Here is a 26,510-nt window from a genome sequence, read left to right as displayed (position 1 = left end):
ATTTGCAAAAGTATGATATTCTAAAAGTAATTGGTTAAGACAGTTGTCTCTTTCCATTCGGACTTCCCTCAGCCCTACTCCCCTGGTTTTGGATGACATTGTAATTATAATTTTTTTAAAAGAGCTCTCCCTCCCCAATTATGTAACCTTCAGGCCTCTAAAACCTGGATCATTATGATAAGCGTGCCCTTTAATCTCCATCACCAGTTCTATGCGTCTCCCATCCCCCCACCGTCTGGTAACCATGAGTTGTTCTCTATAGTTAAAAGTCTGTTTCTTGGTTTGCCTCTCACGGTCTTGTTTGTTTTGCCTATTTATTCCTTAAATTCCACGTATGTGTGAAATCAGATGGTATTTGCCTTCCTCTGACGGATTTATTTTACTTAGCATAATACCCTCCAGATCCATCCATATTGCTGCAAATGGCAAGATTTCAGTCTTTTTTATGGCTGAGTAATATTCCATTGTGTACATATACCACATCGTCTTCGTCCATTCGTCTGTTGGACATTTAGGTTGCTTCTAAATTTTGGCTAATGTAAATAATGCTGCAATAAATATACGGCTGTGTGTATCTCTTTGGATTCATGTTTTTGTATTTTTTGGGTAAACAGTAGTGTAATTACTGCATCCTAAGGTAGTTCTATTTTTAACTTTTTTTTTTTTTTTAATTTTTTTTCAACGTTTTTTTATTTATTTTTGGGACAGAGAGAGACAGAGCATGAACAGGGGAGGGGCAGAGAGAGAGGGAGACACAGAATCGGAAACAGGCTCCAGGCTCCGAGCCATCAGCCCAGAGCCTGACGCGGGGCTCGAACTAACGGACCGCGAGATCGTGACCTGGCTGAAGTCAGACGCTTAACCGACTGCGCCACCCAGGCGCCCCTATTTTTAACTTTTTGAGGCAACTCCATATTGTTGTCCACTGTGGTTGCATCAGTTTGCATTCCCACCAATAGCACATGAGGGTTCCTTTTTCGCCACATCCTCGCCCACACCTGTTGTTCATTGTGTTTTTGAGTTTAGCCATTCTAATAGGTGTGAGGTGATAGCTCATTCTAGTGATCTGTATTTTCCTGATGATGAGTGATACTGAGCATCTTTTCATGTGTTTGTTGGCCCTCTGGACGTCTTCCTTGGAGAAATGTCTGTTCACGTCTTCTGCCCGTTTTTTTAATTGGATTATTTGTTTTTTGGGTGTTGAGTTGTATCAGTTCTTCTTTTTGAGTTTTTTTTTTTTAAGTTTATATATTTTTTGAGAGAGAGAGCAGGGGAGGGGCAGAGAGAGAGGGAGATCGAGAATCTGAAGCAGGCTCTGTGCTGACAGCAGAGAGCCTTACGCAGGGCTTTAACTCATGAACCACCAGATCGTGACCTAAGCCAAAGTTGGAAGCTTAAAAGAATGAGCCACCCGGTGCCCCAAGTTGTATCAGTTCTTCCTATATTTTGGATACTAACCCTTTATTGGATATGTCATTTGCAAATATATTCTCCCAGTCAGCAGGTTGCCTTTTAGTTTTGTGTCCTTTGCTGTACAGAAGCTTTTTATTTTGATGTAGTCCCGCCAGTTTATTTTTGCTTGTATTTCCCTGGCCCCGGGAGACATTTCTAGAAAGATACTACTACTGCCTATGTCAGAGAAATTACTGCCTATGCACTCTTCTAGGATTTTTATGGGTTCAAGTTTCACATTTAGGTCTTTAATCTATTTTGAGTTTATTTTTGTATGTGGTGTAAGAAAGTGGTCCAGTTTTCATTCTTCTACATGTTGCTGTCCAGTTTTCCCAACTGGACAGTGCTCTCTTTGTTGAATTAGACTGTCTTTTTCCCATTGGATATTCTTTCCTCCTATGTTGAAGATTAATTGACCATATAATTGTGTGTTTATTTCTGGGTTTTCTCATCTGTTCCATTGACCTATGTGTCTATTCTGGGGCCAGTACCATATCGTTTTGATTACTACAGTTTTGTCATATAACTTGAAGTCTGGAATTATGATACCTTCAGTCTTGTTTTTCTCTTCCGAGATGGCTTTGGCTACTTGGGGTCTTTTGTGGTTCCATAAAAATTTTAGGATTACTTGTTCTAGTTCTGTAAAGAATGCTGTTGGTATTTTGATAGGGATTGCATTAAGTGTGCAGATTGCTTTGGGTAGTACAGACATTTTAACAATATTCACTCTTTCCAATCCATGAGCATGGGATGTCTTTCCATTTCTTTGTGTTGTCTTTGATTTCTTCCATCAATGTTTTTTTTTTTTTTTTTTCTTTTCCATCAATGTTTATAGTTCTCAGAGCACAGGTCTTTTGCCTCTTTGGTTAAGTTTGTTCCTAGGTATTTTATTATTTTTGGTGCAAAGTATAAATGAAATTATTTTCTTAATTTCTTTTTCTACCGCTTCATTATTACCATGTAGAAATGTAACAGATTTCTGTATATTAATTTTGTATCCTGCAACTTTACTGAATTCGTTGATCAGTTCTGGTAGTTTTTTTGGGGTGTCTTTAGGGTTTTCTATAGACAGCATCATGTCATCTGCAAATACTAAAGTTTCACTTCTTCCCTACCAATTTGGATGCCTAGGACTTCCAGTACTATGCTGAATAAAAGTGGTACCCTAGATTTGTCTCGTTTTCCATGACTGTGTTGAAGAAGCCAGTTGTCTTATAGAATATTCCACAATCTAGATCTGCCTGACCGTGTCCTCGTGATTAGATTCAAGTTAAACAGTTTTTGGTAAGAACACAATGTGAGCAATGTAGTTTTTTCAAAAACTTTTTAATTTTGAAGTAATTGTAGAATTACAGGGAGTTGCAAAGCTGGTACTGAGAGGTTCTACGCCTCCTTCACCCAATTTCCTCTGGTGACTACATCACCTGTAGTGCTAATCCAAGATCAAAACTAGGAGATTTGCATTGGTAGAAGGTGTTTGTAGAGTTCCGTCATTTTATTACACGTGTAACCACAATTTCAATCAAGACACAGAACTATCCCGTCACCGCAAAGATTTCCCTTGTGCTACTCCTTTTGAGTCACACTCGCCCTCTAACCATGTCCTCCTTCCTAATCTCTGGGAACTGCTAATCTGTTCTCCATCCTATAATTTTGTCTTTTCAAGACTGTTATATGCCGTTTATTTAATTTTTTGAAGTTTATTTATTTTGAGAGAGAGAGAGAGGGAGAGCAAGGGAGGGGCAGAGAGAGAGGGAGAGGGAATCCCAAGCAAGCTCTGGACTGTCAGCACAGAGCCCCATGTGGGGCTCGAACTCACGAATCGTGAGTTCATGACCTGAGCTGAAACCAAGAGAGTCAGATGCTTAACCGACGGAGCCACCCAGGCACCCCTGCGATATGCCCTTTAGATGTGGGCTTTTTTCACTCGACATGATGCCCTTTAGATCCATCCAAGTTGTGTGTACCACCAGTTCATTCCTTTCTAATGTTGAATAGATGTACCATAGGTTCCTCCCCCCAGCTTTATTGAGATATAATTGACACACAACATTGTATAAGTTTAAGGTGTACAACCTAACGGCTTAATATATGTAGATATCACAAAATGATTACCACATACCACACCACACTTTAACCATTCACCTATCTTAGGACATTTTGGTTGTTTCTAGTTTTTGTAACAAATAAAGCTGCTATGAACTATGAACAGATACTATCTGACGAGGTCAGTACTCATTGTCACTTTTGGTGCTGGGTTCAATGACAAAAGTGGATAGGGGGAACCTGTCTTCAAGCTAAGGTCAACTGTTTTCTCATTCATTCATCCACAAACAGCTATGACCCCCTAAGTCAGCCAGACACGGACTAGATATTTTAGGGGACACCAAGACAAAGCTGAGGGGAATTCCTTGGGGAACTTGTAATCTAAGAGAAGTAAGACAAGAAGAAGGTAAATCTCCCAATCAAATACAGAGCTGAAAGTACTCTATACAGAACACTCAGGGAATCCTAAAGAAGGAGATGCTTGTTGAACTGAATTATTGTAAGTCTGAATTATATTTCACTCAACCTTGGCCACAAGTTTTAAGCAATGTTCAGCAAAGACATTCTCTCTCCCAGCCTCTTCAATTTCGATCCTTTTGTACTTTGAAGCAGGCTTTGAGCTAAGTGTCATGAAACTGATGTTGAGACAATTTCCTTGCTAGGTCTAACGCTCTCCAAGGAACCAAGCAAGGAAACTCTGCACTTACATTTTCTTCTTAGTATTTGTGCCTTCACTAAAACGGACTCAGACAGAATGCCATTTTAATGTCTCATCCATAATAATCAGGGGGAACAACACCCCGTTGTCTTGTGAAAAAAAGAAGACACAAAAATGCCATCTAACATGATGTCAAAATTTCTACCTCACGTGCAAATTTATAACTTCTCTCTTTTCCCCGGCTTAGGTCTGATCCAGGCTCTGAAACAAAGAACTGGGGAGAGGGGAAGTAATCTGCTCCTCACCTCTCTTTCTTTTACTTCCTCCCCATGCAGCTGCTTTTGGTGACTTCAGGGTCAACTGAGCAAAGCTGCAAGGAATAAAGGGGCAAAAGACTACCTTAACTTAGCTGGTGCTTGCAAATCTGTCTTGGCTGTCCCACAGAGTTGTCTCCTCCACCATGGAAGACGTCCAAACAAAAACTACCCTTTTCTCTCCTGGAATGCTCTGATGGTTAATTTCCTGCCTCCACTGGGATGGGCCACTGTGCCTGGATATTCCGTCAGACATTATTCTAGATGTTTCTGTGAAGGTGTCTTTTTGGATTACATTAGCATTTAAATCTGTGGATTTTGAGGAACACAGATTACCTTCCACAGTGATGGTGGGCCCCATCTAAACAGTTGAAGGCTTTAATAAAACAAAGACTGCATCCCCTCAGTAAGAAAGGATTCTGCCCATTGGCTGCCTTTGGACTCTTTGGCTGGCCTACCTTATCTGAGTTTGGATATGTCAAACCTCCACAATCACTGTGAGCCACTCTCTTAAAATAAATTTCTCTCTGTATATACATATCCTGTTGCCTCTATTTCTCTGGAGAACCCTAATACAGATGCTTTTGTCAGTTTTTCAGGGGCCTCCACTGAGAATCTCCACCATATGCCCCATTTTGACCCCTCGACAGGTCCCCCAACTCCCACCACAGGGGCTCTATTTCTAGCCTGTTTCTGTTGAGGACCCTTTTCCCACCACACAGCCCTGTTAGGCAAGGTTCTCTCAGGACAATGCTGCAATCCTCCAACGTGTGTAACTAGCTCAGAGGGGACAGGACCCTTTGTCCTGCCATGTAGTAGGGACATGCACCCTTCCTCATCACAGTGTCATCTAGACAGCTTCAGTCTCTAGGCATCAAACTCCTTCAGACACCACTTGGGCACAGGCTTTATGCCATCCAGCCTCTTGGGGACCCTGGCAATTTTCCTCAAGAAATGAGTTAAGTTCTGTCCCATGGTGGTTCCAAGATGGGGTGGGAGGCTCACTTGACCTAAACTTTATGAATTCCTTTAGGACTTTCCAAGATCACCAGACAGGGACACCATGTGGGAAATGTTTCCCAGGTGGTGTGGTGATGCCCACATCGAAAGGAACATCATCTACCGTGAAGCCGATTTCTCTGCATATAACAAAGGAGCCAATCTAGCTTGGTGATTAAAGCATGAGCTTTGGAGACAGGGCAACGTAGAGCAACGGGCGAGGCGTGAAAAAACTTGACAAAACAGCCCCTCCGATACAGGCTGGTTGGGGCTGCAAATTAGATGCTAAAACGTTTGCAAAAGGCTCCAGGCACGCACTAGGTACTTCATTCGTGGACAGCCAGTGCACCGAAGCTAGACCAAGAATACAAGAGGGGCGCCTGGGTGGCTCAGTCGGTTGAGTGTCCGACTTCGTCTCAGGTCATGATCTCGCAGTTCGGGAGTTCGAGTCCCGCGTCTGGCTCTGTGCTGACAGCTCGGAGCCTGCTTCGGATTCTATGTCTCCCTCTCTCTCTGACCCGCCCCCGTTCATGCTCTGTCTCTCTCTGTCTCAAAAATAAATAAACGTTAAAAAATAAATAAACGTTAAAAAATATTAAAAAAATATATAAGAAAACTTGCGCTCCGGCGAAGGAGCCGACACTGAACCCGTTGGACGCAGAACGGCAGAGACGCTTACCCAGCGTGCGAGACGCAATCGCACCTCTCGGAGCGCCTGGCGCCCCGTGTCCCCGCCCCGGCCCCGCCCTCGCCCTCGCCCTCGCCCTGCAGGAGTCCGCGATGCAGCCATAGCGAATCACGTAGCGGCGCCTAGATGGGGGCGGGACTTCCTGCCGCAGGGCGCATGCGTCCGTGAGTGCAGGCCCCGCCCCGGAACTGCGGACGACGCTGCAGCTGAGGGAGAGCGGTGGAGGTGTGCGAGGCGGTCGGCCGGCGTGTGTGAAGGAGCCGCGGCGGCTTCTCCAGGCGGTCAGTACCGGGACTGGGGTCGGCCCGGGGCTTCTGCTGCGGGTCTGTCTAAGCCGCTGGGTTCTCGGGCCCCGAGAGGGCGGTCGTCGGCCCCGCGCCGGGGGCCCCTGCAGTGGGCCTCCTGGCTCGGTGGTGGCCTCGGTCTGTCCGCTTCGTGCGCTTGTGGTGCCTGAGGCGGGGCCGAGCAGCTCGCGCCTCTGGGCCTGAGCACCCCCACCGCCGTCGTCGTGGAAGCCGGTGGTTTGAGGTCGTGGCGTCGCAGGTGCGGTGGGGGAAGCCTCCTTGCGTGCTGACGTGCTGAGCGCTCAGCCGCCATGGCCAGCGGGTGCTGACGTGCGCCACCTGGTAATGGTGTGCCGATCCCCTGAGACAGACCCCTTCGTCATCCCCATTTTACAGGCGAGGACACTGAGGCTCACAGGGAGTGAGACGTCCGCCACAGGCCCAGATTTGAACTACGCTTCACCTTTATCCTTCCTTCCAGGATCTGTCCTTTTTCCTGGCCTTTCTGGAAAGGGAGGAGATGGATCGAGTTCCACTCAAGCGGCCTCCGTTGAAATGTATTTTAAGTGACTTAAAATGTAATGCCAAAGCTGGGTGGGCAAAGGCCAGAATGGTGGAATAGGCGTTTTGCCTTCTTGGAGCGAGGCGTGAGGAGGAGGAAAGGTCTGTGCCCGGATCCTAAAGCTGGCCTCCTATCCCCTGCCTCCAAGCCTCCTCATTTCTTAATTCGGCCTTCAAAATGGCTTGGCTGTGGAAGGCTTTTTTCTCCAGGCTCTACGTAATTTTCTTTATTTGCGTAAAACATTTTTGTGACTTAGATATTAGCAGGCGCCTCTCCCTTTTTGCAAGATGAGAACACTGACGTTCCGAGAGGATTAGGCGGAAGTGTCCATGGCACACGGGCAGTTAAGTACTGGATCTGGAATCCAAACCAGATGCAGCGCGTGTCTGCCCATCTCCTGTGTCCCCTCTGTTCCAGGCCCCGCTGCCTAATCTGTCGCTGTGTTTCTTCTCTAATTTGATCTTCTCTATCTCTGTGTCCTCACTTCTTTGCAGGGCCTGATACGCTTAGAAAATATTTGTTGCCTCAGAACCCTGTGCTTCTCAGTTGCCAACTTAATGGAACATTTCCTTCCTTTTCTTTTCAGTAGCCATGAAGTTGAAGGAGACAAAATCAAGGCCAAAGCCGCCAAGCTATGGCAAATTTCAGACGAAGGGAATCAAAGTTGTGGGGAAATGGAAGCAGGTGAAGATTGACCCAAATATGTTTGCAGACGGACAGATGGATGACTTGGTGTGCTTTGAGGAACTGACAGATTACCAGTTGGTCTCCCCTGCCAAGAACTCCTCCAGTCTTTTCTCAAAGGAGGGGCCCAAGAAGAGAAAGGCACAAGCTGTTTCAGGAGACGAGGAAGGAGAGTCTAGCTCCTCAAAGAAAAAGATGAAGTTGAAGAAGAATAAAGACACGGAGACTAGAGGGACCAGTGCCGAGAAAGAGTCTGAGGTCAGAGATGCTGCGCCAGAGCCCCAGGGACATGGCACAGTTTGTCCTGATCCCGAGGTAGAGGAGATGGTATCAGAAAGCTCAGCCCAGACTGTTCCAAAAAAGAAGAAAAAGAAAGGGAAAAAAAAGCTGGAGTCTTCCCAGAGTACTATTCCGAAGGTGCCCAAAAAGGCAAAGACATGGGTGCCTGAAATGCATGACCAGAAGGCAGATGTAACAGCCTGGAAAGATCTTTTTGTACCCAAGCCGGTTCTCCGAGCCCTCAGCTTCCTAGGCTTCTCTGCACCTACACCAATCCAAGCTCTGACCTTGGCACCTGCCATCCGTGACAAACTGGACATCCTTGGGGCTGCTGAGACAGGTAGGGGCATCCTTAGCTGGCCAGGGCAAGATTGCTTCTGGGTTGAACTTGTGGCTGCTAACAGGTTGGATGGAGGTGGGAGAGGGGAATTTGGGGATATAACCACAAAAGCAGTGTTGAATGAAGGTGTTTAGAAGTCAGCCAGCTCTGGGTTGAAATCTGCCACTTTTTTTAAAATTTTTTTTTAAGTGTTTGTTTATTTTTGAGAGGGAGAGGGAGAGAGAGCACGAGCAGGGGATGGGCAGAGAGAGGGGGAGACACAATCTGAAACAGGCTCCAGGCTCTGAGCTGTCAGCACAGAGCCCGACGCGGGGCTCAAATTCATGGACCTGAGATGAAGTCGGACGCTCAACCGACTGAGCCCCCCAGGGACCCCTGAAATCTGCCACTTTGTAATTGGTACCTTGGACAGGTCACTTTATCTCTCTGACCCCTATAGCTCCTAGCAGTACCTGCTTTTTTTGCTTTGTGGGTTAAATGCAAAGTTACAGTAGTTTATACAGTGTATTGTGAGCGATCTGCACATGGTAGTTTCCCGTTCTTGAGCATTTCTAAATGGCTCAGAGGGGTAAAGTAGGGCTAAGTTCAGCCCTCCCGAGAGGTAGATCTTCATTAGTATAAGGAATAAGGGTCTGATTCACAGGAGTTGTCCAAGGGTACAAGGGCTGCTTTGGGAGTTGGTGAGTTCACGTCCTTGGAAAGATTTGAGTGTGTGGTAGATAACCATTAGGTGGATTTTGTAGGTAGATGTTGGCATGAGGTACTGTTGGGTCTAGGCATTGTTTAAAGTTCCCTCATTCCCTGAGCCATCTAAGGCTTTGTGAAGCAATGGCAGGTTGACTTGCCCTCAATAGATGAAACTACCGACTGGAGGGCAGAGCTTGTACTACCTGGAGCTAAGTCCGGCTAGACCAGAGGTAACCAGAAGAAACGTACATGTAACGTGAGCCACGTCTGTAATTTTAAATTTCCTAGGAGCCATATTTTGAAAAGGTAAAAAGAAACAGGTAAAAATTAATTTTAAAATATATTTCAGTTAATGTAATTCATTGTAAAATTATGAGATGTTTTATATTCTTATTTCTATAGTAAGTTTTCAAAATCTGACATTTTGAGCTTGCAGCTCAAATGTAGAGTGATCACGTTTTGGGGTGCCTGGGTGGCTCAGTTGGTTAAGATCTGACACTTGGTTTTGGCTCAGGTCATGATCTTGCTGTTCATGAGTTCAAGCCCCACATCGGGCTCTGCACTGACAGTGTGGAGCCTGCTTGGGATTGTCTCTCCCTTTCTCTCTCTACCCTTCCACTGCTCATGCTCTGTCTCTCAAAATAAATCAATAAACTTAAAAAAAAAAAGTAAAACTCTTACAGAGTAACCGTATTTTAAGTGCTCAATAGCCATACATGGCTAGTGGCTATTCTTTTGCATAGGACTAGACCATCTGGACACTTTGTGCCTTGGATTTCTGGAAAGAGTGGTCAGGGTACTAAGGGTGAGGTCCTGTATAAGAGTCACATAGATGGAAGAGTAAGGAAGCCTCAGGGGAATGGAAGTAACAATAATGATTTAGAACATTTTCTTAGATAAAATGTATCAGGCACTGTGTTAAGTACGTTACATTGATGAATTCAGTTCTTACGACCACCCTGAGATAGGTTGCATTATTCTCGTGTTACTGGTGAGGAAACTCAGCCTCACAGAGGACCGTGTCCCTAAAACTGCACAGCTGAAAAGTGGTAGTGCCTGGATTCTAGATGAGGTCTGTATGCTCTTGAGCGTTCTGCTCTACTGCCTTGGTATGTGCGGAGGCCTGGAAGTGGGTTTCTGGAAGCAGAGGCAAGGTTGTGCAACACGCTGTTGCCAGACCCTGACATTTGGATTCGTACCTCAGCTCCTATCAGCTTATATCTCTGTGGCATGCTGGGATTCTGCAGGTCTAAGATTCACAAAGACTTATGGGGCCGTGTACAAACTGCTCCCCGCACAGATAATGAATGTTTCCGTCACCCCCACAAGATGCTTTGGGCCCTTTTTGTAATCTCTCTTTTCCTGGGTCCTGCTCCTTGTTCATTCCCAGACAACTTCTGATATGCTTTCTAGCACTGGAGATTGGTTTGTGTTTTCAAGACTTTTATATAATGGAATCATACAATATGGACTTTCGGGGGAGGTGGGTGTTTTGGCTCTTGCAGCATAGTTTGAGATTCAACCATGTTATTACAAGTACCAGTAGTTCATTCCTTTTTATTGATGAGTAGTATTCCAGGACATGGATAAAGCACAGTTTGGTTATCCATTGATGGGTATTTTTGTTCTTTGTAGTTTTTGGCTACAAAACAAATAAAACTATTGTAGGGGCGCCCGGGTGGCTTAATCGGTTATGTATCCGACTCTTGATTTTGGCTTAGGTCATGATCTCACAGTTTGCGAGTTTGAACCTTGCATTGGGCTCTCTGCTGTCAGCACAGAGCCCACTTGGGATCCTCTGTCTCCTCCTCTCCCTGCCCTGCCCCTGCCCTGCCCCTGCCCTTCTACATTTACTAAGACAACTTGTGTGTGCGCGCATGTGCTCTCTCTCTGTCTCTCTCAAAAATAAACAGTAAAAAAAACACCTATCATAGATATTGGTGTATTAGTCCTTGTATGTGTATATGTTTTCATTTCTTTTGGGTAAATACCTGTGAAATGGCTAGGTCTTACGGTAAGTGTAACTTTTTAGGAGTTTTCCAAACTGATTATACCATTTTACATACCACCAAGTTATGAGAGTTTGAATTGGTCCATGTTTTTGCCAACACTTGGTATGTACTGGCTAATCTTTGAGCATCTTTTCAAGTGCCTGTTTGTCATCCATATTCCTTGGTGGATTCCTTGGTGATGCCTTGGTGGCGTCTTGTCAGTTCTCCTGCCCATTTAAAAAAAATTTTTTTTTAAATGTTTATCTGAGAGAAAGAGAGTGCAAGCAGGGGAGGGGCAGAGAGGGAGGGAGCCACAGAATCTGAAGCAGGCTCCAGGCTCTGAGCTGTCTGCACAGAGCCCAACATGGGGCTCGAACCCATGACTCATGAGATCATGACCTGAGCTGAAGTCGGACACTCAACCGACTGAGCCACCCCGGCGCCCCTGATGCCATTGTAAATGGCAACTTAAAATTTTCTATTTCAGGTTGTTGCTAACAAATAGAAATATGATGTCTTTGTATATTGACTTACACCCTCCCAAGTTGGTACCATCAAGTAGTTTCTTGAAGATTACAGCACATTTTCTACAAAGATGATGTTATCGTCCAGCCTAGATGCCTTTTATTTTTGTCTTATCGCACTGACTAAAATCTCCAGTACAATTTTGAATTGAAATGGTATAGTGAGCACTATTGTTAAATATCATCATTAAGTATGATATCAGGTTTTACTTGCCTTTTATCAGATTTGAGAAAATTCTCCTCAGCTCCTACTTTGCTGAACTTTTTTTAATTTTTTTTTAATGTTTATTTATTTTTGACAGAGAGAGACAGAGCACAAGCAGGGGAGGGGGAGAGAGAGAGAGAGGGAGACACAGACTCCAAAGCAGCCTCCAGGCTCTGAGCTGTCAGCACCGAGCCCGATGTGGGGCTTGAACTCACAGACTGCGAGATCATGACCTGAGCCGAAGTCGGATGCCCAACCGACTGAGCCACCCAGGCACCCCTGCTGAACTTTTTTATTAGGAATGCTTGTTGGGTTTTTTGAAATTCTCTTTCTACATTTATTAAGACAACTGTTTTTTTTGGGGCACCTGAGTGGTTCAATCAGTTGGGCGTCCAGCACTTGATTTCGGCTCAGGTCATGATCTCACAGGTTGTGGGATTGAGCGCTGAGCATGGAGCCTGCTTGAGACTTTCTCTCTCCCTCTGCCCTCCCCTGCTTGCACTCTACCTCAAAATAAATAAACATTAAAAAACAAAGATAAGTGGTTTTCATTTTGAGTCTGTTGATAATGGTGAAGTACACTGATTTTCAAATACTAATCCAAACTTACATACTTGGGATAACCCAAACTTGGTCACGGTGTGTTATTCCATTTATATATTGTTGGATTTGATTTGCTAAATTTTGTTGATAAGTTTGAATTTCTTTTCATGAGATGTTAGCTTGTAGTTTTCTTATAATGTCTTTGGTTTTGGAGTCACAGGTCATTCAGGCCTCAGAATGACTTGAGTATTCTCAATTTTCTGAAAGTTTGTATAGAATTGGTTTTTTTTTTCTACCTTATTTAGTAGAATTTATCTGTGCCTGCACTTTTAGTAGGATGGGTTTTAACTACAAATTTAATTGCTTTAATATATTAGAATATTTGTGTTACTTATTTTTCCTTGAGTGATAATTTTCTTTGCAGTTCCATTAGTTTTTGTTTCCTGTGTTGTGAAGCTCTGTTTTACTTGTGTTTACATGTTTAGGACTGTTACATCTTTTAAATGACTTTATTCCTTCCATTATGAAATGGCCCTCTTTATCCCCAGTCTTGTTTTTTCTAAAATCTTCTCTCTCTCATATTAATGTACCTTTTCCAGCTTTATTTTGATTCATGTTAGCATGGTGTGGTTTTTTTCATACTTGCACTTTTTAAAAAAGATTTTATTTTAAAGTAATCTTTACACCCAATGTATGGCTTGAATTTGCAGCCCTGAGAATGAGTCACATGCTCTACCAACTGAGCCAGCCAGGCTTCTCTCATACTTGTACTTTTTTTTTTTTAATGTTTTTATTTATTTATTTATTTTTTTTTTTTTTCAACGTTTATTTATTTTTGGGACAGAGAGAGACAGAGCATGAATGGGGGAGGGGCAGAGAGAGAGGGAGACACAGAACCGGAAACAGGCTCCAGGCTCTGAGCCATCAGCCCAGAGCCCGACGCGGGGCTCGAACTCACGGACCGCGAGATCGTGACCTGGCTGAAGTCGGACGCTTAACTGACTGCGCCACCCAGGCGCCCCAAATGTTTTTATTTATTTTTGAGACAGAGAGAGAGCATGAGCAGGGGAGGGGCAGAGAGAGAGGGAGACACAGAATCCGAAGCCGGCTCCAGGCTCTGAGCCATCAACACAGAGCCCGATGTGGGGCTCGAACTCACGGACTGTGAGATCGTGACCTGAGCTGAAGTCAGACGCCCAACTGACTGAGCCACCGCGGCGCCCCCACACTTGTACTTTTAACCTACTTATGTCTTTGTATTTAAAGTGGGTTTCTTGGAGCTTCCAGGTTGATGAACATATCTGTGTGCTGGGAGGGTGGTGTGCCCCCATTCCACAGGGACAGAAGCCCTTGCACTTGGGACCCTTCCAGACCTTGCCCTATGTACCTCTTCACTGGCTTTTCATCTTTATAAAATATGCTTTATGTTAAACTGAGACTTGTAAGGAAAAAAATAAAACAAAATGGCATCCTTGTAGACAGCATATACTTGGGTCTTGCTCTTGAGTCTGACAGTCTTATTTGTTGAGGTCATTTATATTTAATTTGATTATTGGTAATGGTTGGGTTGTAATATGTTGTTTTGCTATTTGCTATTCTCTTTTTCCTCTGCTTTGGGATTGAATATTTTTTGTGATGACATTTTATATCTTTTATTGTTAGCTGTAACTCTGTTATTTCCTTTCAGTGGTTGCTTTTGGATTCATAGTATATATCTTTAATATGTTATGCTCTTCCTTCAAGTAATAATATATTTTATATATAGTACAAGAACCCTACAAAAATATATTTCTATTTCTCCTCTCCTTTTTGCTTTTTGCTATATACTTTAGAAATCCAAAATACGTTTTTATGTATAGTAATTTTAAGTTTAAATAAGTTTAAACTTAAAAAATATGTTTAAATAAGAAAAAGACATCTTTCTTGTTTACCCATGTTACCATCACCATTTTTGGTGCTCTTACTTTGTACAGATCCAGAATCGCATCCAGTAGCATCTTTTGCACAGAAGATGCTCCCTTTAGTACTTCCTGTAGTCCAGGTCCTGCTGATGATAAACTGTTCAGCTTCTGTGTGCCTAAATGTCTTTATTTTACATTTGTTTTTTTTTTTTTAATTTTTTTTTTTTTCCAACGTTTATTTATTTTTGGGACAGAGAGAGACAAAGCATGAATGGGGGAGGGGCAGAGAGAGAGGGAGACACAGAATCGGAACAGGCTCCAGGCTCTGAGCCATCAGCCCAGAGCCTGACGCGGGGCTCGAACTCACGGACCGCGAGATCGTGACCTGGCTGAAGTCGGACGCTTAACCGACTGCGCCACCCAGGCGCCCCTATTTTACATTTGTTTTGAAAGGAATTTCTGCTAAGTGTAGAGTTCTGTGTTGTCAGATTTTTTTTTTCAGGTGTTCAAATAAAGATGTAGTACTGTCTTCTAGCTTTGATGGTTTCTGATGAAAAGTGCCATTTTATCTGAAGTGTTAACGGGTCTGTTTTGCTCTCTTACAGTTCTTGCTCATAGTATACCTTGTTTTCTTGTGGGTTATTTTTTTTTTTTTTAACTGAGAGCTGCTCATTTTCCTCTGAAAATTACTAGAGAGAATTCTTTGAGGCTTATGATAAAGGTTTCTTCCTCCAGAGATCATTTATTTGCTTTTGCTTGGGGCATTATAACTTTGGAACTACTTTAAATTCTCAACTTGCAGTGTCTTGTTGGCTTGTATTAACCACCTAGAGGATGTGAATTAGGGCGTCATATACATTCAAAGGTCAGTTTGACCATGTTCAAACATAGAGAAAAGTGTGCTGATTTAAAGTTTTCTCAAAAACTAAAAAAATTGGGGGCACCTGGGTGGCGCAGTCGGTTAAGCGTCCGACTTCAGCCAGGTCACGATCTCGCGGTCCGTGAGTTCGAGCCCCGCGTCGGGCTCTGGGCTGATGGCTCAGAGCCTGGAGCCTGTTTCCGATTCTGTGTCTCCCTCTCTCTCTGCCCCTCCCCCGTTCATGCTCTGTCTCTCTCTGTCCCAAAAATAAATAAACGTTGAAAAAAAAAAAAAAAAAAAACTAAAAAAATTGTCTTCTACTCCCACCTTCTCCATCTAAGGTCTTGGAAAACTATACACAGGTTTCCATTCCTCATACCCTAATGTGGTGTTGTTTCTTCACAACAGTGACAACACACACACACAAAACTTGTCTACCTGTTTAGAGTTTCAGTGCGTGGACTTTGTGTGTAGTTCACATTGGTGACCTTAGGCCTCAGGGCTAGTCTGCCAGACTTTTTTTCGGCTTTTAATTCCAGATGCCTCTGGTTGCAGTGCTGTGGGGGAATCTGCTGGGTGGAGGAGCTTGGGGTTGGTCAGCCTGGCACTTGGCTATTTCAGGATCCCTTAGTCTGTGTAAAAGAAAGAGCCCCAGAGAAAAGGTATGTGCGTTTGTTGGTTCACACCGTTTTTGTTTTTGTTTTACTTCTAAGGAAGTGGGAAAACCCTTGCCTTTGCCATTCCAATGATCCATGCAGTACTGCAGTGGCAGGCGAAAAAGAAGCCCAGTCCAACTCTAGGGAACCCAGGAGCATTACCTAGCGAGGCCGGGACCGAGGCCGGAACTGAGTCTGGAGTTTTGCCTGATGAGATTGGAACTGAGGGAGAAGCCCTGCCCAGTGAAGCTGGAGTGAAGGCTAGAGCGCCACCCAGCAAGATCGAGACTGGAGCTGCCGTGTCGGACCCGGCGCTGCCCCTCTGCGATGATGATGCTGGTGAAGGACCTTCTTCCCTGATCAGGGAGAAGGCCATCCCCAAGCAGGATGAAGGCAAAGAGGAAAAGCTGGATGAAGAGCAGACTGGAGGGTTAAAGCAAGAGCTGGGTGGCAAAACCGCCACCTGTAAAGCACATCCGAAGCGCCCTTTACTTGGACTGGTTCTGACTCCTACCAGGGAGCTCGCTGTCCAGGTTAAGCAACATATTGATGCCGTGGCCAAGTTTACAGGTGAGGTTTGTTTAATTCCATTTAATAAATATTTCCGAGGATCCTAGAGGATCCTAGATGCCGGGGTGGCACAGGTGAATGAACTGTGGCTCCTACCCTTTAGGGGCAATCTTCCTCTCCTGCCAGAGAATTAGGCCTTACAGAAATTGTTTGATGCTTTGTCAGTTCTCCTGAGAATGACACACAGCTAATGCCGTTCTAGATGCATGGGTAGTTAGTTATTTATTGCATATGGTGGATGCTTAGGGCAGAGATGGGCAAAGTGTAAAGAAAGTGCAGCCATACCCATTTGTTTACATTGTGTCTGTGGCTGCTTTTGCACTATCAAGGCAGAATGAAGTAGGAGCCATTTAACTCACTAGGCCAAAATGTTTACTATCGACCCTTTAAGAAAAAGTTTGCCAACCTCTGGCTTGGGGTGTTGAACTTACTCTTTGAGGGAATTCCTTTTGGGATGGGCTGCACAGTGTGAATTTTAACTTTATACTAAAAGCAGCAGTACTTACCGAGCTCTTACTGTGTGCCAGGCATTTTGCTAAGCACTTTGCCTGTATGATCCTATGTGTTCTTTCCACATTGGATACCTTGAGAAGTCCTCCGCGAGAGAAGAGAACAGAACAGTAGGCTATTAGAGGAGGTTCAGAGTCATTCTAATTGAGGGGGATGGCAGGGTTCCTAGGGAGCTGTGTGATAGCTGCAGAGTGACATCTTTCCCAGCATTGTGCGCTGCTGCTCAGTTTTCCGGGAACTTTGGATGTAAATATGCCTGGGTTTGAATCCAGGTCTTCTGTTGTTGATGGGAGGGAGTAGAAAGAAATGAGGTTGGGGAAGCAGGCAAGGCCTAGACCACAGAAGACTTGATGTGCCTTCTAGGAGCGACACCAACGGTTAGGCCAGGCCCACTCTTTTAGCGCTATCCAAAAAGAGACGGGAGCTGTCCTGGTGGTTGATTGCCTCTGCTAATCTGGGAGCACCTATGTCAGCCACGGCAGAAAATAAGCAGCCAGACTGAATAACAGGGTCTCTCATATTTTGTGTACCATAGGAATTAAAACTGCTATTTTGGTTGGTGGAATGTCTACGCAGAAACAGCAGAGGATGCTGAACCGCCAGCCCGAGATTGTGATTGCCACTCCGGGCCGGCTGTGGGAGCTAATTAAAGAAAAGCACCCTCATTTGAGCAATCTTAAGCAGCTCAGGTAAGTGACAGTACCTCTGCTTTCCCTTTCCCTCCCTTTCTGAAGTGGACCTGGGGTGGCATGGTAGTATATGCAATACCTTCTCCTTATCACTGTGTGCCACAGTGTAGTGCCAGCCAGACTTGGGCCTTTAGAAAACCCAGTGTGCATGAGGAAGGTTAGTTGAGGCCCTGGAGGTGGTGGCATGTGTGTGTGTCTCTGTTGAGAGCTGCGATGGTAGTCGAGTGTGCTGTAAATGACTCCTGCTACTAACCAGGTTATGTGGATCTGTCTGGATCTGCAGGTGCCTTGTGGTCGATGAGGCTGATCGAATGGTTGAGAAAGGCCACTTTGCTGAGCTCTCACAGCTGCTAGAGATGCTTAGTGACTCCCAATACAATCCAAAGAGACAGACCCTTATTTTTTCTGCCACGCTGACCCTGGTACATCAAGCTCCTGCTCGAATCCTTCATAAGAAGCACACGAAGAAAATTGACAAAACTGCCAAACTTGATCTCCTCGTGCAGAAGATTGGTATGAGGGGCAAGCCCAAGGTCATTGATCTCACCAGAAATGAGGCCACAGTGGAGACACTGACAGAGACCAAGATTCACTGTGAGGCTGATGAGAAAGACTTCTATCTGTACTACTTCCTGATGCAGTATCCGGGCCGCACGTTAGTGTTTGCCAACAGCATCTCCTGCATCAAACGCCTCTCTGGGCTCCTCAAAGTCCTAGATATCATGCCACTGACCCTACATGCCTGCATGCACCAGAAGCAGAGGCTCAGAAACCTGGAGCAGTTTGCCCGTCTGGAAGAGTAAGTCAGGCCTGTACCCAGAACCCAGGCTCTAGCCATTACATCAAGGTTGCCAGGACGGTGGGAGAGGGTGGGAAGCTACCTTCTGACATGGAGGCCTTATCGGTAGAAGGTAGTCCTTTTTTGCACATCACGAAGCAGGCTTACTCTCACTAATGCATTTAGTTGCTAATAATGCCCAACAGAAACTTTCTTAACAATGAGTAATGGTAGGGGCTCCTGGGTGGCTCAGTCGGTTAAGCTCTTGATTTTGACTTAGGTAATCTCATAGTTGTAGGATTGAGCACAGAGCTTGCTTACGATTTTCTCTCTGCTTCTCTCTCTGCTCTTCTGCTCCTGCTCTCTCTCAAAAAATAATGAGTAATGGTGACGATAATACCAACTGTTACTGAACACTTAATGATACAGTAAGTATTATGGTGGCGTTTTAAATACATGACCACATTCATTGAATTCTAACATCTTTGAGAAGGAGCAGAATAGATTCATGGTTAAAAAGAGAGAATCAGATTGCTTGAGGTCAAGACCTTGGCTGTGCCACTTCTAGCTGACCAAATTACTTCAGTTGTGTTTCACTTCTCTCATAATTAGCATAACAGTATAATAATAGAAGCTAATTGAGAGGTTGTTGCATAGGTTAAATTAACTTATACATATAAAGCATTTAGAACAATGCTTGGCCCATAGTGTGCACTTGCTAAACATTAGCTTTAATACTTATTTCGTATCATTTATTATCATTATTCTCATTTTATAGATTGAAAACAGTAAGATCTAGGAAAGCTTGCCCAAGGTTTCTCATCCTGAAAGTGACAGAGCTGGGCCTCAGACAAGCATGTCAGGCCCAGAGTGCATGCTGTGTCCTACTGTGCTGTCACTGTGCATCTCTTTTTGGGCCAGACTGATGCTCAGACAGCAGTGTGCATGTCATCAGGATAAGGGCCTGTGAAGGTTGAGGTTGAGTCTTGATTGACTTCTGCACAGTGTTTTGTCCGGTTACACAGTGATTAGTTTCCAGAACAAGTGTCTGGTTTACCTCCCTTGGAATGTTGCCAGATAGAATTTAGTGGTTTACTTGATCAGAGAGTAGGAAACGATGGCCCATGGACCAAATCTGGCTCACTGCTTGTTTTTATAAGTACAGTGTTATTGGAACACAGCAGGGCCCATTTATTTATTGTTTCTGGCTGCTTTTGCACAGAGAACAGCAAAAGTTGAGTAGTTTCAAAGCCCAAAGTGATTTATCATCTGGCACTTTATAGAAAAAGTTGCCGCCATTGACTTAGAGCTGCGGTTTAATGTTTTATAAATTTTAATTTGCATCACATTCTTGTGCCCTACATCAGAGCTACAGGGAGTGGGGATTCTGAAAAGCCCAGAATCTTACGTTTTGAAGACATACGTTTTGAAGACTCAGGTGCTTTTGACTTTCTCTGAAGTACGCACACATTAAGAAACATTACCCAGTGAAATTATGTCATGCTTACTATCAACCGGGCACTGTTCTAGGTAATAGAACAGTGAATAGTGCAAAGTCCTTACTGTTATGAGGGTTACGTTCCAGTGGAGGGAGATGATAAATTGAAAAGCAAGTCTGTAGTTTGTAAGGTGTTGCTGAGTGCTGAGGAGCAGAGTTGTGCAGACTGTGGGGTATGGTCAGGGAGGTTTCTCTAAGAAGGAGGGATTGTAGCAGAGTGTGGACAAAGCAAGGAAACCGGAATGTCTGAGGAAGACCTTGTAAGGCCTAAGGTGTAGCAAGTTTAATGGCTTAGAGGCCAGAGCATGTTTGGCATGTTTGAAGGAAAGCGAGGAAAGTGTATGTGAGGGAAGTAAGTGGGATGGTGATAGAAGACGAGGTCCCTGACCTAGAATGGGCTTGACCTCATTTAAGTTACTGAAGGTAGCCTTTTATTGCAGGGTGTGGCTTGTCGATTGCGGTCAGCGAGACCCCACTTTGGATCCTGGCTTCACAAGTGAACGACCGTGTTTATGCCTTGGGAGTTAATCTGTCTGAGCCTCAGTTTCTTTATCTAGTGTATTCAGCAGGTGGTAAGAATTTGATTAATGAGAGCTGTTAGTTGTTATTAATGAGCTTTGTCTCTCCACCACAGTTGTGTTCTCCTGGCAACAGATGTGGCAGCTCGGGGTCTGGATATCCCTAAAGTCCAACATGTCATCCATTACCAGGTAGGGTAGTAGAGACTTTGTTGTGCTAACTGGGGAATTTTTTTTTTTTTAATTTTTTTTTTCAACGTTTTTTATTTATTTTTGGGACAGAGAGAGACAGAGCATGAACGGGGGAGGGGCAGAGAGAGAGGGAGACACAGAATCGGAAACAGGCTCCAGGCTCTGAGCCGTCAGCCCAGAGCCTGACGCGGGGCTCGAACTCACGGACCGCGAGATCGTGACCTGGCTGAAGTCGGACGCTCAACCGACTGAGCCACCCAGGCGCCCCTGACTGGGGAATTTTTTAGGTGAAGGTTTGGGGAGGGAGCAGGAGGGAGGAGGAATTGTTGGTCCCAGAGCCTCATGCAGCAGAGTACCACTGGCGTCTAGTGACTGACCAGCCGCTGTCACTTTCAGAATACTCATGAGATTTCTTTTTTTTTTTTAATATATAATTTATTGTCAAGTTGGCTAACATGCAGCGTATACAGTGTGCTCTTGGCTTTGGTGGTAGATTCTCGTGATTCATCGCTTACATACAATACCCAGTGCTCATCCCAACAAGGGCCCTCCTCAGTGCCCATCACCCCCCCCCCCCCGCCCGCCCAGTCAACTCTCCAGTTGTTCTCTGCATTCAAGAGTTTGTGAGATTTATTCTTTTTTTTTTTTTAATTTTTTCTAATGTTTGCTTATTTTTAAGAGAGAGAGTACGTGCACGCAGGAGTGGGGAAGGGGCAGAGAGTGAGGCACAGAATCCGAACCAGGCTCTAGGTTCCACGCTGTCAACACAGAGCCCCACTCGGGGCTCGAACTCATGAACCATGAGATCATGACCTGAGCCGAAGTCGGACCCTTAACCGACTGAGCCACCCAGGCGCCCCTCATGAGATTTATTCTTAAAAAACCTCTTGGCATTTCTGATGTCACATCGTCCTTTTCTCTGATTTGGACAAACTAATTGATACTTACTTGGCAGGTTAGAGTCTTGTTTTCTTTCATGGAATGGGCATAGTAGCATGTAAACTGGCTATCCTGGTATAGAGAAATAGAAGAGTGTGGTAGCTTAAGACCTTCCTGGGCTTAAATCCCAGCCATGTAACTTTACGCAAGCTATTTTAATCTCTTTAAACCGTATGTTTTTATTTGTTAAATGGAAGTTATTATAGTATCTACTTTTCTAATTTTTTTTTTATTTTAATGTTTATTTTCAAGAGAGAGAGACAGAGCATGAGTAGGGGAGGGGCAGGCAGAGAGAGGGGACACAGAATCCGAAGCAGGCTCCAGACTCTGAGCAGTCAGCACAGAGCCCCACGTGGGGCTTGAACTCACAAACTGTGAGATTATGACCTGAGCTGAAGTCGGATGATTAACCGACGGAGCCACCCAGGCGCCCCTCTGAGTTCTTATTAAAGTGAACTAAGTTATTGTGTGTGAAGAGCTTAGAAAAACACAAGGCACATCCTAAGCACTTACTAAATGTCAGCTGCTATTGATACTGACATTAATTATGCATGCACATGGTGAATATTAGCATAGCGTGGTGGTTAGGAATATGGGCTCCAAAACCACACTTGGAGCGTTTGAATGCTTGTGGCCTGCTTCATAGTTGGTTAGCTTTGGGCACGTTACTTGGCATCTCTGGTTTTCGGTGTCATTGTTTGTAAACTGGGAGTCATAATGCTGCTGAAACCCTAGGGTGATGATGAGAATTAAATGGGCTCCTGCTGATGAACACCTCCCACAGTGCTAAGTACCCAGTAAATGGTAGCTATCTGGCATTATTATTTCTCCTTTCTAATTCCTCATGCTTTAAAAAGTCTTTCAGGCTGCCAGTTCTGTTTAGCAAATCTTTCTTCATCCTTTTTTGGGCGAAGGAGGCTGAGTCAGTCTTTGTGGGAGATATCCAGATGAACAAAGCATAATCCTGGCCCCAGAGAAGTATCAAGTCCACTAGAGGAGATGAAACGACCATAGCCGTAATTTAAGGCAGAAGGTGTTAGAAAGTTGTAAAATACAATGGGAGAGAAAAGTAACTTCCAGTTTGGGAGGTCGGAAAGAACTTTGTAAAAGATGCTTTGCATTTAAGAATGGGGAGGATCTGGGTATGTAGAGGTGGAAGGAGGAAGGAACGTGCGGAAGTGGGCAGTTGGCCATGAGTTGGGGTGTATGTTGGGAGAACAAAGTGAAGAATGGCCAATAGACCTCATTTCTAGCACCATTATGAACGGTTCATAGCGGCGCTGAGAGCTGCATTGGAAATGATCGTGTTATCTGGACTCGGTGGAGAAGGCTGTTGTTGATCAGTGGTGTGTGCCACAGGAGTGGGAAGGGATTGTCAGCGCCCATCCACACCTGTGGGTGACATGTCCAGTATATATGAGAGTGGAGGCAGTGGAGCCCAGAGGTCAGCATAGACTTTGAAGTTGGACTGCTGTGGTTCAAATTGTGGCTCCACTGTTTATTAGGGGGTATCGCTTAACATCTGTGTGTTTCAGTTTCCTGGTCTATAATATGGATAATCACGAAAGCATCTATTTTGTGTTGCTGTTTGTGAGGAGTAAGTGAGATAATACATGCAAATGCTTAAAATTGCCTGGCCCTTGGGCCGCCTGGGTGGCGCAGTCGGTTAAGCGTCCGACTTCAGCCAGGTCACGATCTTGCGGTCCGTGCGTTCGAGCCCCGTGTCGGGCTCTGGGCTGATGGCTCAGAGCCTGGAGCCTGTTTCCGGTTCTGTGTCTCCCTCTCTCTCTGCCCCTCCCCCGTTCATGCTCTGTCTCTCTCTGTCCCCAAAATAAAATAAAAACGTTGAAAAAAAAAAAGTTTTCAAAAAATTGCCTGGCCCGTTGTAACCACTCAGTAAATGTTGGTTCTGATTACCATGTTCAGTCATTCATGTAGAGTTACTGAAGAACCCGCAGAGTTTCTTTAGTTAGAGTGGGAATTGTGGTCAGAGCTTTGGCTCAGGAAGATTACAATGGCAGTTTTGGGTTGGGTCAGGGAAAGTGGGGAGGACGAGAGAAGAAATAAGAAGTGACTGTCATTGTTCTTTTGGGTGGTCACGAGGGTCTGGAAGCAGGGGAGGGCAGAACAGGGGCCATGGGAAGGCAGACCCTGCACAGTGAATGGGCTGAAGAATTAGGACTAAGGGAGAAGGGCTGGATCGGTCCACATTGCTGGAGAGGTTTCTGCTGCCTGACTGGGAGGGAGGGAGGTCCAGCATTGGGCTGCTGGCCCTGAGGGGAAGAGCATGTTGGGTGACGGCCACACGTTGACTTCCCGGTTCCGCCTTTGGCAGGTTCCTCGCACCTCGGAGATCTATGTCCACCGAAGCGGTCGAACCGCTCGGGCCACCAATGAGGGCCTCAGCCTTATGCTGATTGGGCCTGAGGATGTGATCAACTTTAAGAAGATTTATAAAACCCTCAAGAAAGATGAGGACATCCCACTGTTTCCTGTGCAGACAAAGTACATGGATGCAGTCAAGGTAGAAATAAAAGTTACAAACCCAGTGCTAACGAGGGAAGGGATCACGCCACAGCCTCACCTTGCTGGGAGGCTCTGGCAGTAGAAACCTTAGAAACTAAGTAATGATTCTGCCAACAGCTAACAGGCAGATTCGTTAAAAAAAGGAATGGGGACACTGGATGTGGTGGGAGAGAGAAATTGATGAGTGTGCAAAAACCTAGGGAATTTTCTTCTTGAGCCCTTTCTTCACTGCCTGCCCCTGGAGCCTCTGCCACTCCCTGTCCACTGGACAAGGACCATGAGTGTGGCCGCCTGGACATTGCATCCGGTGGTTGTAGGGAAGTAAGGTCAGCTTGTCTCGCTGAGGCACATACTAAAGGTTTGTCACGTTCCTGAAGCAAATGCCAATAATTCCTACCTTTGGGGTTTTACATTTTAACTCAGTATGCATTCAGCTGAGTAGGTGCTGCTAACTGTGGGCCATCGTGTGTCAGGTACCAAAGCAGGGTGGGTTTTCTTCCATAGAGATCCACTGGCTCGTGAGGCAGGCTGAGCCCGTGCTGAAGTTTAGGTACAAATGGAACACCATGGCACTGGTGGGCATTGTGGTTATATTGGTAGGAGAGGAGGTTTCCTCCAAGCTTCTCGCCTGTAGAGAGGTAGAGAGCAGACAGAATTCCAGGAATTGAGGGAGCAAAAGCATGGAACAGTTCAAGGACTGTTGGTTCCTCTGGCTCGAAAGGAGTGTTAGCCGTGTGGGGAAATACAGTGGGAGGTGAGCTTGGAAGAATGGAGATGACAGAGGATTTCCCGTTAGGAAGGTTGGGAGCCACCCTGGCTTCCTGTGGCTCCTTTCCCCCACACCACAAGGTCTCTTCCATTTTTCCCGTGTTTCCTGTCATTGCAGCCTGGCCCCAACACCCACAAGCAGGAGAGTTGAAATGTTTTTGGCAAAGGACGACACGGAAGAGAGAAGGCAGTTCTCTGACTTTGTCGACCCTGTGATCAGTCACAGTGGGGCCCTAACTCAGGACTATTGGGGTGGTTCAGGGTCCCAGCTCAGCTTGGGAGCTGTCGGTGGTGCCTGGGGAAAAGAGTTCCCTCTGGACACCTGGAGATTGGCAGTCCAACTGCGGTGAGCTTCCACCAGGTGGGGCTGTTCAGGTTTGTCATTTGGAAAGCTGGCTCTTGTGATTTCATTTGTGCCCACTCGTGCGCTGATTGCCCTCTTTGCTTTTGTCAGGAACCAGAACAGACTCATTTTGATGGGAGCTGATCTCAGGGGCTTTTTTGAAAACCACAACTTCTATGAGCCTTTGCTTCCTAGAGGCTGAACCTTCTGTCAGATGAACACTCTCTACTCCTTTCCCCCAGGAACGAATACATTTAGCTCGGCAGATTGAGAAAGCTGAATATCGGAACTTCCAGGCGTGTCTGCACAACTCTTGGATCGAGCAGGCAGCAGCTGCCCTTGAGATTGAGCTGGAAGAAGAGATGTATAAGGGTGAGTGGGCTGGGTGGGATTTGAAGGATACATTCAGCATTTTCCCTTCAACTTTTGTCTGGTTGGAACCTCCTCACAACCATGGGTCCTTTTAAAATCAGCAAGATGCCTTTTCTTTCTTTGTAACAGGCTTCAGTCCCAGATGAGCCTACGGCCCTTGGCCTTTGTTCCCTCTGTCTCATTTGTCTGGAGCCTTCGGCTGCCTCCTTCATGTGGAAAGGCAGTGGAGTATAGCAACATTAGGGGTAGGCTCTGTGGCCTGGCAGCCAGTGCTGGTCCATTCCCTTAACTGGCTGTGTGACCAGGTTGAGTTCCTTAACCTCTCTTTTGTACCTAGGCTGTCATCATGTATAAGACGCAGGTCCTAAAGTTCCTACCTCCTGGGGTTATTGCAAAGATGGCTTGAGTTGATGAGTGTAAAGTGCCTGTCACAGTGCCTTAGCAAATAGAAAGTATTTGGTACATTTTAAGGTATTTATGATCATTATTGTTACTGTTTATCATCTCCTCTGACCTTCATGGTCTCCGGACATAAACAGATAAACAGCAGGAATTACTGTCCTTTTACGTATGGAAACTAGAGGCTCACAGAAAAGGAGCAGTTTGCACAGGGAAACAGCTCTACTACTGGGCCTTTCCTGAGCCCCTATTCTGAATGTGGGCAAGAGCCTAAGGATCCAGGGATGACTCTGCGTGGTCCCTGCTCTAGGAAAGCTCTTGAGTCTAAGCAGTGGTAGAACCAAATCTAGAACTGATGACACCAGAGTTAGATCCAGTGTTCTTTCCATCCCACAGGTGGGCAGCTCAGCTGAGGTGTTGGCTTTCTCGGTGCCAAAGCCAACAGATTGGGAGGCTGACTTAAGCTATCTGCTCAATATGGAAGCTGGGAACCAAACCAGCGGGCTTGGTGACAAGGAGCTGTTCCTTCTGTTAGCTCAAGCGTGGGCTGTTGACAGGTCAGGCCCTGGCTTCCCTTCCTGAGGACAGGCTGGTGTGGAGGCCTTGACTGTGCAGGCCTCCACAGGTGCAGTCAGTGCTGGTGGTGAGGTACAGGAGAGCTGGGCTGCGGACGGTGTTCACAGTCTCCTGGAGGCTTTGTACCTATTGAGTCACAATGGTCATAGGAAGAAAATTG

General features: G+C 45.4%; 1 protein-coding gene across 4 annotated transcripts in view; it reads left to right on the top strand.

The window, feature by feature from the left end:
• Nucleotides 1–26,510, top strand: part of DDX24 (DEAD-box helicase 24) — a 33,199-nt gene that overhangs the window by 5,310 nt on the left and 1,379 nt on the right. The window contains exons 1-8 of one of the 4 annotated variants that reach the window (XM_030319865.2): nt 6,343–6,438; nt 7,590–8,306; nt 15,730–16,242; nt 17,288–17,441; nt 17,725–18,240; nt 20,352–20,427; nt 23,702–23,890; nt 25,246–25,375. In XM_030319865.2, the coding sequence (XP_030175725.1) occupies nt 7,595–8,306; nt 15,730–16,242; nt 17,288–17,441; nt 17,725–18,240; nt 20,352–20,427; nt 23,702–23,890; nt 25,246–25,375 (2,290 nt within the window). In that variant the 5' untranslated portion in view covers nt 6,343–6,438; nt 7,590–7,594. The other 3 variants (XM_030319869.2, XM_030319867.2, XM_030319868.2) reach the window with 3 other exon arrangements.

The sequence above is a fragment of the Lynx canadensis genome, chromosome B3 (assembly GCF_007474595.2).
Source record: "Lynx canadensis isolate LIC74 chromosome B3, mLynCan4.pri.v2, whole genome shotgun sequence".
Taxonomy (NCBI): Eukaryota; Metazoa; Chordata; class Mammalia; order Carnivora; family Felidae; genus Lynx; species Lynx canadensis.
This window is presented reverse-complemented; position numbering and strand designations above follow the sequence as displayed.